The 11,724-nt window shown below is 28.5% G+C and overlaps 2 protein-coding genes across 3 annotated transcripts; one reads left to right on the forward strand and one right to left on the reverse strand.

The window, feature by feature from the left end:
* The first annotated feature begins 22 nt into the window (after window positions 1-22).
* On the forward strand, window positions 23-7,879 carry LOC127287942 (exocyst complex component 7). 2 transcript variants are annotated; one of them, XM_051315095.1, is made up of 7 exons: window positions 23-191; window positions 4,389-4,652; window positions 4,934-5,472; window positions 5,560-6,111; window positions 6,469-6,694; window positions 6,870-7,139; window positions 7,378-7,879. In XM_051315095.1, exons 2-7 carry the CDS (start codon window positions 4,424-4,426, stop codon window positions 7,647-7,649), a joined length of 2,088 nt encoding a protein of 695 aa, XP_051171052.1. In that variant the 5' UTR covers window positions 23-191; window positions 4,389-4,423; the 3' UTR covers window positions 7,650-7,879. The 2 variants fall into 2 exon arrangements, with proteins under 2 accessions (XP_051171052.1, XP_051171054.1); XM_051315097.1 differs by lacking the exon at window positions 23-191 and having other exon boundaries at window positions 5,563-6,111.
* A 2,294-nt stretch (window positions 7,880-10,173) lies between these two features.
* LOC127287948 (GPI mannosyltransferase 1) lies at window positions 10,174-11,706 on the reverse strand. Its single transcript, XM_051315107.1, has one exon. The coding sequence runs from the start codon at window positions 11,691-11,693 to the stop codon at window positions 10,539-10,541; it is 1,155 nt and encodes a 384-aa protein (XP_051171064.1). The 5' UTR covers window positions 11,694-11,706; the 3' UTR covers window positions 10,174-10,538.
* Window positions 11,707-11,724: the final 18 nt, after the last annotated feature.

Below are 11,724 nucleotides of genomic sequence, written 5' to 3' on the forward strand. Positions count from 1 at the left end.
AGTAGTTGAGAATCTTTTTGTTGAGTGCATGATCCATGATTGTTGGATCATGGTTGAGTGTTTTGAAATATTTTAAATCTTTCATGAGACTTTCGATTTTATCAAAATTTTATAAAATTTTACAATGATTGTCAAAATCAAGTGACATTAAAACTATGAAAAAGTAATGTAAATTAACTTCAATAAGTAAAGTGAGTACAATATATTATTTAATTACAAAAAATTGTTTCTTAGGAAATGTTAAAAAACAGATTGTTTTTATTAACATGAATATGTAATTATATTTAATACACTTTGCATGAGTGTTAAATTCAATTCGACAATAGAATGTAATATTAAATATTTTTCATTTTTATTAGTAAAAAATTAATTCTGTGCATTTAATTAAAAGGTGATATAAGAAAAGAGATGTTTTAGAGGTTACGGTTGTTTTTCTGATTGCGTATTTCTCATATGAACTTGGATCCAAAATAAACATTTAATTTACCATATAATCAAGTCAAATATAGTTTGTGACAGTGTATAAAAAAGCCTCACAATCCGCGGAGAAATTACGCAGTGCGAAAATATTTATACTACAAATATTTAAAAAATAATAACAATGCAGTCAGTTTGATTTTAAGACTTAATTTTTGTATTTTCTAGTACTTCGTACGAAAGGGCATTGCCTGTATAATTGAATAAAGAAATATTATTATATTTTGATAGTTTTAGATTATGTCTTATGTAAATCAAACTTTTTAACAGTTTGTAATTTCCTGACGTTATTGTATTTATATTTGACAGTTGTGATACTCGGTAATGCCAAAGTCATTTAAGAATAATATTTTATTTATATGTACAAGAAACCATAATAACTCAGTCAATATATAAGGTAGACAGTTAAAACAAAAACCATTAAAAAGGTTACTAAATTATTCGTCTAATATAGTGCAACTGCATTTTTATTTCTGGAATCGCATATGGTGATTCTTACAGGTTTTTTGACGCTGAACACAATTCTAAACTCAGGATTGCTCCATTATCCTATAGGTTTTCGAGAAATTTGACCTTAAAAAAAGAAAAAAGGTCTTTTTTAGAGTACTTTTTGATTTTTTATAACGGTAAACCTTTTTTTTTGAAGTTTTCGTGATATGCATTTGAAAGCTCATATCTTCCTGAACAATTTGCAATTTAGAATTTTTTAAAATATTTATTTTTGTATCAGATATCCTTGTTTGAAGTTTTCGTTTGAAAGAATGGATAGGTTTCGTTGAAACTTATCTTTCGGCGGTTTCCAAGGTTCAAAATTGGGTATCACGTCAGGATTTTGAAATAAGTGAGGGTAATTACCCACAAAAAACATATTTTTGACGGTTTTCAGTATTGTTTTCTCCTTAACCTGACGTACTTTATATACTTCTATATAGATTTTTAATTTTGAAAAAAATACTGCAAACCGTCAAAAACATGTTTTTTGGGGTATTTATCCCCACTTTTTTAAAATCCTGACGTGATATACAATTTTGGAACCTGGGATCGTGTTCAGCACACAAAAATACATTGGAAACCACTCTGATATCTAAAAAAAAAAAACCTTGTAGGTCTGTGTTACTGACCCTTGAAACCCCCGAGAGACAAGTTTCAACGAAAACTATCAATTTTTTCAAACGCAAATTTCAAACAAGGATATCTCATACAAAAATAATAAATAAACTTTTAAAAAAACTTGTTTACTGTTAAAAGAAATCAAAAAATACCCTAAAAACGGCATTTTTCAATTTTCAATGTCAAATTTCTCGAAAACCTAGGGTGATGGTGCAATTCTTAGTTAGAATCGCGTTCAGCGTCAAAAAACCTGTAAGAATCACCCTATTCGATTTCAGAAATAAAAAAAATGAAATTCTGTTGCACAGTATAATGATATACTGCCGTCCTGATGACGAAGCTGAAGTACGCAACGTTTATATAAACGATTTTTAAAGAAATAATTTTTTGTCTAAAAATATTTTTTTATAATTTGTTGATTAATGAAAACTACAAGAAATATTTTTTAAGCAAAAAATTATAGAATTTTTCATTTTAAAAAATTATTTCTTTAAAAATCGTTTATATAAACGTTGCGTACTTCAGCTTCGTGTCCTAATGAAGAAAGTCGGTACTTGCATTCAGAGTAATTTCGAGATATTTAAAGAAACGTACTTGCATTACTGCTGGAAAAAACATTTGTGACGTCACATCACAAAGTCACTTGTCAGACCACATTTCCTGTCAGTAATAGTAAGTACCGACTCTGCTTCAAGGAAAGAGGAGTAACTACGTCACCACTTTCCTGCCGTAGTTGCCAATACATATCATTTTTGTCTGCAAGTACCTACCGACTTTTCTACACGATCTCAAAAAAGTTTGGTAATTAAGGACTAATTATCTTCAAAATTAATTAATATTATAAAATAATATTACTACAGCTAGATATGAAGCTATTAATGAATGCTAGTAATGCAAGTAATGAATCCAGTATGGTATAAAAATCTCATTTTTCTTAAAAATGTCGCTTACCGACTTTCATCATCACGATGGCAGTATACACTACCGCAGAGAATTATGCGAGCTCTGCTTTTTCGATGACTATAAAACTGATCAAATCTTAAAAAATCTAAAATTCTTTCCTTTGTATTTTTTAAAAACTAATAAACAAGAGTAGTCTGAAATCAAATCAAACATAGCAGAACTGCAAAACAGAGAATAAAAATTGAGGGAGAAAAATGAAATTTAATTGTTCAAAGTTTCTGAGCGGATCACATACCAAATATCCTTGTTATTTAAATATTTAATATTTTTTCTTATCAGTTTAATGTCGTTAAAAAATTTTAAAGGTTAAAAATTGTTTCCAAATATTAGGATTACCAGCTATATTATAATTAGTAACATTTAAATTTAAGTTAGTTAAAGAATTTTAAAGTTGTTAGTAGTTTTGTAATGTTCTCTATGATAATAACCTCAGAAAAGTAATGTATTTTGCTAAAAACAATTTAATTAATAATGATTTGTTTATGATACTTATGTTTGATTACATTTAATTGCTTCTAAAATATAGCTATTGAAATTTCCACGGTAAGTGGATGATGCTCGGTTTTTGACACACGGTATTTGAATCCTGCAACTTTTAACACCACAATAATATATGTACTTGCATTATTATTTAAAATACTTATTGATATTTGACTACATAGCAATATTCTAGGAAAATTGTATCCCATCAAAAACATCTTTGATGCTAAAAGCTTAGCCAAATAAAAGTGATCTCAACTGTAAAAAAAAAATTGTGAAATGAAAGTTTGCCAAGCAAAATTTATGATTAGGTTGAATTTTGAATAATTTTTTCAATATTACAATAAGTCCATGTAAGAAGTATCAGAAACTGCAAAAGGTTCTTCAATTTTAATAATATTTGGTAAAATCATATCCTAATATAAGAGCAATCCAAAAGCTTTAATTGTTTTATTTCTAGTTTGCTGGATATTTTTTAATAAAAAAAATAATTAAAAAAAAAATTTTTTCTACAATAATAAATTTAATAAATAATATTTAATCGGATTTCCCCGCAGTAATTCCAGGTGATAAAAACCTGATCATAAATCGGACTAATTACGGATTAGTTCAGAAGCAGTCCGGAATTTTAACCAGGGAATACTTTACAAGCGAGAATAGAGAATGTGATTACCATTCTGAATTGGAAAAATTGTACTTTGTACCTTAGGAATTCTTAATATAAGATGATGTGTCCTAAGTTTTCATAAAAGTGTAATAGGAATTGTAAGAAATATTCCAATGAAAATTTCGTGTATGTATATGAAATTTAGTCGATAGGTAGGTAGGAATAACAGTAAATTATAATTTTTGAACCAAAAATAGATTAGGATATAAATATTGCGATAAGTTTGGGTAAAATTGAAGAGATTTGTATAGATAGGAATTTCGATGGATAGGACGAGGTATGTATGTGAATAGTCATGCATAAATAAGGATAGTGGGATAGATTTTTATTATCTTAACCCTAGACAGCACAACATAGCTGGCTCATAAGTAGAAGCACATCTGGGGTTGAAAACCACCCCAAAATTGTTTTGTTGCTAGAATGTTTATATTTAGCGCAAAATAAATTTATTATAAATAATTTTTTCCCTTTTTTTATAAGGAAGAAGAGGGCGTTTTTTTTTTTTTTTTGATAGGATCAAAAATATGGCCAAAAATTACAAAAACCACAACAAAAATCACAAAATCTGCCAAAAATACCGAAATTTGAATTTTTTCTGGGGTAGTTTTCTACCCCAGATGTGCTTTCTAGGGTTAAAAATACTTTAATATTTGATACTTTTCATTCTTTTAATATTAACTATTTCTTACAGAAAAGTATTCTTCATATAAATATCATTGAAACGAGATGTCCTTCATTGGAGGAGAAACTTCTGAAAGAAGATTTGAGATTGAATGTAAATTAGAAGTAGAAATTAATGCTTTGAAAGCTTTGAACAATGCACAGGTACAAAGTCAACGTTTAACAAGTGGCATGGTAGCAATAATATCTTCTTTGGAAGAAAGATTAGCAACTCTTCGGCGTACAATTCTTCCAGTTTACAATGAGACAGGAAACTTGCAGTCTCAACAGCACAGTAAGAGTTTATCAATTATATAACATTTCTCCTGCAATTGTTTTTGTATTAATAGTTAGAAAAAGCTTCACCCTAATTTCAATGGTGGGAGTCATGCAAACCTATCGTTCTATATAATGTACCAATTATTTTTTAAAAAGAGTTTAAATAGTTTCAATCTGATTCATAAGTTTAAGTCGGGTTCTATCGAATATTTTCAATGAGGATTCTCGGAGGATTAATTTTCTAATTCAGATCTTTAGGATTTTTTTAAAGTTTGTGATAAATTAATTCTTATTTAGATATCGAAAAAACTTTGACAGTACTGGATCATGCAATTGGCTATTACGGCGTGTGCCAAGAAGTAGAGGGATCAGTTCGAGGTGGACCTAACGGTGCAGGTGGTTTAGATGGTTTTCTTGAAGCAATGAACCGTTTATATAATGCTCAGCATTACTTTCAAAAGAATAATCCAAGTTCTGTTGAACTGGAAAATATTTCTACTTTATTTGGTGTTGGATTAGAAGCACTTTATGCTGAATTTCATGATATTTTAGCCAGACAAAGTAAACCGATGCTGCCAATTGTACTTTTAGATATAATTGGTTCTGATGAGGATACTAGTGGCGAAGATGCTCCACAATCTCTCTGTCAGTTACCAGAAAGTACAATTGGCGATTTAGTAAAAATAGCTGTCTGGCTGGAGGAAAGAGGACTTCGTCGTTATGCTGATATATATACATCTGTTCGATCTGCAATTGTTCTTCGATCATTGCAACTGATGAAAGAACATCATAGAAGTGCAAGTGGTGGCAGCACACACGCGGCTAGTCCTATGATGGTATGTAATTATTTTAACTAAGACACCTTTCAAAACTAATTTTATTTTAACTAGACTATTAGAAGTAATTGTAATTTTTATTTTCAGAAGACGAAATTTCAACATCGTCATTCATTAAGTGCACAAGAAAATGTTGGACGCAAAACGTCACGACGTTTACAGCATGCTTTAGAGAAAAAGGCCAGTAAAATGTTTTTAAAAGCATCTCAAACTACTGGTATAGGTCTTTCATTTCCTTCCTCAAGAAGACAATTGCCAACACCATCTAATGTTATTGTTGAAGATACTGCTCCAGAAGAACAAGAAATGGAAAACTATCTTTTATTAACTGCTAGTTTACATAAACTTATACAATCTGAACGTATTTTGTTGGGTAGGATTTTATCATCCTATTTACAACCTCAAGTTTTAGAAGCAACTGTACGTGATGCTATGGATCTTGTAGTTCATGATGGAGAAAATATTGCATCAAGAGCTAAACGTTGTATTGGGAGACGCGATTTTTCTGCTGTTTTAGTTGTTTTTCCAATTTTAAAACATCTTGGCGAATTAAAACCAGATTTTGAAAGAACAGTTGAAGGATGTGATTACACTCTTAGATCGAAATTCGCATCGCTTATATCGACATTAAATGCAACGGTAACGAATATAATTTATTCTTAACTTTTTTCATCTCCATCAACATATTTAAATGTTTTTACATATTTCCATTAAATGAGCTGAAGTGGTATTTCAATAGTCAAAAATCAAATCCACTTAAATAAATAAAAAGGGAAATATGGCAAGAAAATGTAGAGAGTAAAGTACTAATTTTGTTGAATAAAATTTCTGCTAAATTTAATTTCGTTTAGATAAAAATTTATAGAAACATTATTATTGCAGTTATATGTTTAAAATATGTAATTTTAACACTGATATTGCTGGGATTTCTCAAATGTAAATTTTATTTATTAGTATTTAGTAAAATTGAATTTATAGTTTTGTTATTCAATTTAGGGAGCTAAAGCTTTGGAAGACTTTGCTGAAAGTGTACGCAATGAAGCAGGAACTGCTTTACCAAAAGATGGAACAGTGGCTGAAAGCACTAGTAATGTTATAGTATTTCTAGAACAGTTAATTGAATACACGGATACTGCGAGCAGTGTACTCAATCGTAACGAAACCGATTTTACAGTTACATTCAAAGATAGCTCTCATCGTGCACTTTTAGGATCCTACATAAGTAAGTATTTTTTTAACGTTCAACAGAGGTTTACAAATAAATGAAGCATTCAAAAAAAGACTACTTAAAATTTAAATTGTATAATTAGTTTATAAAAAGAATGAGAAAAAATAGAAATATAGAAAATATAACATAAATATTGTATTTATATAATTTATATTTCGATTTGTTTCAGAAAAAGTGTTAGCTCAATTAAATTTATCTTTAGTGAGTAGAAGTGATAATTCATATTCAGATGCAGCTTTACGTGCTCTATTCCGATTAAATAACCATAATTATGTGATAAATGCTCTCCGTCGGAGTTCACTAATGGAATTATTATTATTGGCTGAACCAAATGCTGAGCAAACATACGATGATCTTCTTCTACGGAATCAAATTAATTACGTATCTGCTACATTCAGCAAAGCTAAAATGCCCATAGAAAATGCTAATGATGATACAGGTAAAATTATTAATAAATGTAAAAAACTGATGTCAACAGAATCTCACCTCACATTAGATTTTAATGTGTGCTCCAATTATAAAAAAAAGATTTGATAATACGTAATCAATGTATAGACAAAAGTTTTATTTCATTTATATCTATAAAATAATACTTTTTCAAATGCTTATATCTTTTTATTTAATTCTGAGAATTAATAATAAATTAATTATTTAATAAAAAAATCGTTTGTTTACAGATTTGGGATCAAAAACAATCAAAGAAATATTTTCTACTTTTACTAAGGAATTTGATGAAGTTGCAAAACATCAGCGATCATTTTCAGTACCGGATGCGCGTTTAAGAGCTGATTTGCGTAAGGAATTAAACAATTCTATCACACCGGTTTATTCGGATTTTTATAATAAGTATAGAAAAACTTCCTTTTCAAAAAATCCTGGAAAATACATTAAATACACTCCGGAACAAATTTCGAGTACTATCAAGACATTCTTTGATGGAACAACATAAGATTGGATCTCTAAATGCCGATTTTGCAAGGAAAATTAATATCACATAATTATTTATAAAAATTAAAAATTCATTAATGCAGTTTGATTCTTCAGTGATTTTAATAAAAGAAAGTTATAAAAATATAGTATTATGAAATAAAGATTTTGAATACATGGTGGTAATTATTAGGTTAGAATTTAGAATTCTAAAATATCTAAAAATGTAATAAAATATATCTGTAAATATAACATGATCTTTTAATAATTTTCTGTTCACAATACCTCGATTCAACGGCATTAGAGCGCGAAATCCCAAGCGTTTTTTCCTCTGTGGGATTTATTAATATCGATCGCCTGCACCATCGGGTATAATGACTTTGTCACAGATCTTCCTTATGGGTAAAAATTCTTCCCTTTGGGAAGTTGATCAGCCCTCTGATTTTAGCCTACGCAAAAGATCTGTATATAAAAGGCGAGAAGAATTTACAGAAGTCAGTTCTTCTTTCTATCCGGCTTGATACGCACAAGTAGTTCTAATTGTAATTCGCCCAAGTTTGTACGAGTGAAGTCAAGTGCAAAATTCTTATAACCTAAATTTGTGCGAAAAACTTATAAACCAAATCAGTGTGAAAAATCCTTTAAATTAAAACTGAGCGAAAATCTGTGCGCAAAAATTCTTATTTTATAGATTTTTTATTTAACTGAACTTTGATAAAGTAGATTTTCTAATATATCGAATTTTCAAATAATACAATTTCCATTTAACAAAATTTATGTCTAGAATAATTTTCATAAACAAGAATTTTTATTTATCAAAATTGTTCTTTTGTCAAATTTCTGTTTATCCGAATATTCACTTAAAAGTAATTTTATTAACAGAATTTCCAATTAAAAGAATTTCTATATAACAAAATTCCTATTTAACAAAACTTTTATTAGGAAATAAAATTTCTTTTATATTTAATTTTTATTTAAGGGTATGTGGGAACCTCTCACGTGACCCAGTATGGGAAAATGTGTTTTGGTAGTATACATCTTACTCTAAAATGAGAAAATATTTCTGTCTAAAATTTTGAGGGATGATAGATTTGGGTTCAAGGAATCTCGCTGTTCTCCGAAAAATACATAATTTTGCATTAAATTATTAAAAAATGAAGTTTAAAAAGTGGCATTTTTAAACTAAAATGAAAAAAAGATGGCGGTGCATACACAGACGTTGCGTGAGTGTGTCAGTGCTCCAGGGAACAGCGCCAATTCGAGCGAGTGGCCACTGAATGAACTATGATAAAACACATTACTTTACTATTTATTGCTTTATTTTTATTCTTTTTGCGTTATGTTATAGTAAATGTAAAGAATAGCGAGATTCCTTGTACCAAACAAAATCATTGCTCCATAATTTTAAACCGAAATCATTTTTTATTTCAGAGAAAGTTTCAAACCACAAAAAAACGACATTTGCCCACATACCCTTAATAGAATTATCATTTAATAGAAATCCTACTTAGCTAAATTTTTAAGACAAAGAATTTTTATTTCACCGATACTTCATTTGACCGAAGTTTCATTTATCCGAATTTCGTTAGATAAAATCCTAGACATTGGGCCCAACATTTTTCTTCAAATAAGTGAATTTAAAAAATCGCGGTAACATATCAGAAATTCGAAGCTAATTTTCGCTTTAGGCCTAGAGCTCAATGTAAGATTCCTCAGCCCAATATTTTTTCATATACTTCACAGGTTAAAACACATAATTTCATAGGGATTACGAATTTGATTCTGAAAATTAGAGGATTTTATTTAACAAAAGCAACCAATTTTTTGGGTTCACAAATGTAGATCTTTTTGTTAGGAACAACTTTTGTCTTGAACATTTTTTATAAAAATGCGTACTTTTCGGGATATTTGCAAGTTTCCATACTTTTTGAGCAAAATACATTCTGCGTGATAGCGCTAGAGAAACGCAGCGCCGCACAAAAAACGCGATAACTTTTTTGCTAATTGCGATCCACGAAATTTTAAAACCACAGAAAATTAAAAGGCATTAAAATAAGCTGCAACGCTTATTATTTTAATCCAATTTTGCTTATATATTTTAATCCATTTTGGTATTAAAATAAGCAAAATTGGATTAAAATAATAAGCGTTGCAGCTTATTTTAATGCCTTTTAATTTTCTGTGACGGTTTTCAAATCCTTATGAAATTCACTTTCCAATAAACTTTGGATCAACTTTTCACGACAACGAGAATATGGTTTATTTTTTAAATAAGTAATTAATTTTGCAATAACAATTATTAAAAATCAAAAATTTTCAAATTTTCTACTAAAACACTATCATTTTCTGTGTAAGTATACCAATTTTTATAAAGATTTTTACAAAAAACTTCAATTGTTTATAACTTTGAGAAATTTAATTTTTTTGAAAAATCCTTTGAAGCAGTTTTTCAACTGATAATAATGTTTTAATTTTCTATATTTCCAAGCAAATACAGTACATCTTTAATTTGGGTGATCTACTTTAGGAATTTTTACTCTATTAGATTTTTTTGATTTAAGAAAATTGATAAACTTTTTATTTCTCTTTTATGTTAATTTAATACAAAAATTATAACTACATGTTTAGCACTTCGTCGCCTAAGTCAACGTCTCCCGTTTATATAATGCTGATTAAAACACAATTACAAGATCATTTTTATTAAATTTTCCGTTCAATATCATTCATACCAAAATTTTAGTACAAGATATTTTTTTTATGTCACATGCAAAATAATACCTATTGAAGCTAACGGACAATATAAGTTTTATCAAACTTATTAAATAATAAAGTCTAATAACTTATTATTCTCATCACTATAGTATTTCAATCATGATATGAACGGAAAGCGTCGAGCTGATTCATTCGAACATTAATCTTTTTCATAAACTTTAATCACATTAACTAAAACCTTAATATTAGTAAGAAAAAAAAGTATGCTGGCAATCCAAATATAGTTAAAAGTATTTATAGACTGAAATTCTAATATATAAGCCATTAACAACCATATACCTTGTGAAAACATCCAAATTCCAAATAGTGTAAATGTTTGCAAAAGATTACAATTTAATCTTTGAGAACATAATGGATATAAACACAAGAACCAAAAAAAATATTGTGACGTCATAACAGTGTTACATATTACAAGAAGAAATACTTGCACCATTAGAGCAAATGATAGATTTCGTTTGGATGAATAAAAAATAGAAATTGATGTTAATAATACAAGTTGAATAATGTTATTGAAAATTCGAAAAAATTGTAAATATGAATTACCCATAGATAAGTAAAGGGGATAAAAGAAAATAGAAAAATTATGTCGCGTATCTTTTCTAATCAAATGATATATTAAACTCTCGTAAATAAATTCATAACCGTAGAAATAATAACTCACTGCAGTTAAAATTGTTAAAGACATGACGCAGCAAAAAGTAAATTTGATTTGTTTCATATTTACAAAAGTATAATTAGGAATTCGAAGAGAAAAATACATGGCCATACTGAGTGCTAAAGGATACAGCCTATAATGTATAGAAATTCCATGTATCAAACCACCTAATATATTATATCCTGATTGTAAAAAGTATAATGTTAAAATTACTAAAAATGCAGCCAAACAGTCAGCATTTCCTCTAGTTGAAATGACAATCGTTAGTGGATTATATAGCCAAAGACATGCGCATTTAATTGCAACGTTTTCATCACGAGATTTATTTATAACTACCAATTTATAAATTAGCAGTGCAACTAAAATGTCAATAAATGAAAACAGAATTTTTCCATATTGTGCAGATAAAGTTATATTTGGCGTTAAAACTAAAGCTAACAACGGACTGTATCGATAAGTATGACGTTCAAATGGAGATAGACCATCAAGTATGTATCGGGCTGCATCCGTAAATACTTCATAGTCTACATCCGTATATGATACATTAAAATTTTCATCATGAAATTTTGAATAAATTACCAAAATTATGCGCAAGAGAAAAGCAAATATACAATGGAACTTTAAAGTAAAATTTTTCATTTTGCTTTCAGGAATATAAACAAAAATAAAT

Source organism: Leptopilina boulardi, unplaced genomic scaffold (assembly GCF_019393585.1).
Source record: "Leptopilina boulardi isolate dan_hultmark-lab unplaced genomic scaffold, ZJU_Lbou_2.1 LbouV2_377, whole genome shotgun sequence".
NCBI classification, from domain to species: Eukaryota; Metazoa; Arthropoda; class Insecta; order Hymenoptera; family Figitidae; genus Leptopilina; species Leptopilina boulardi.

Bases quoted from the DNA above. Each gene is read 5' to 3' on its own strand.
- LOC127287942 (XM_051315095.1), top strand. From the start codon at position 4,424: ATGTCCTTCATTGGAGGAGAAACTTCTGAAAGAAGATTTGAGATTGAA. The intron at 5,473-5,559 runs GTATGTAATTAT...TTTTATTTTCAG, and splicing joins ACGCGGCTAGTCCTATGATG to AAGACGAAATTTCAACATCG. The intron at 7,140-7,377 runs GTAAAATTATTA...GTTTGTTTACAG, and splicing joins AAATGCTAATGATGATACAG to ATTTGGGATCAAAAACAATC.
- LOC127287948 (XM_051315107.1), bottom strand. From the start codon at position 11,693: ATGAAAAATTTTACTTTAAAGTTCCATTGTATATTTGCTTTTCTCTTG.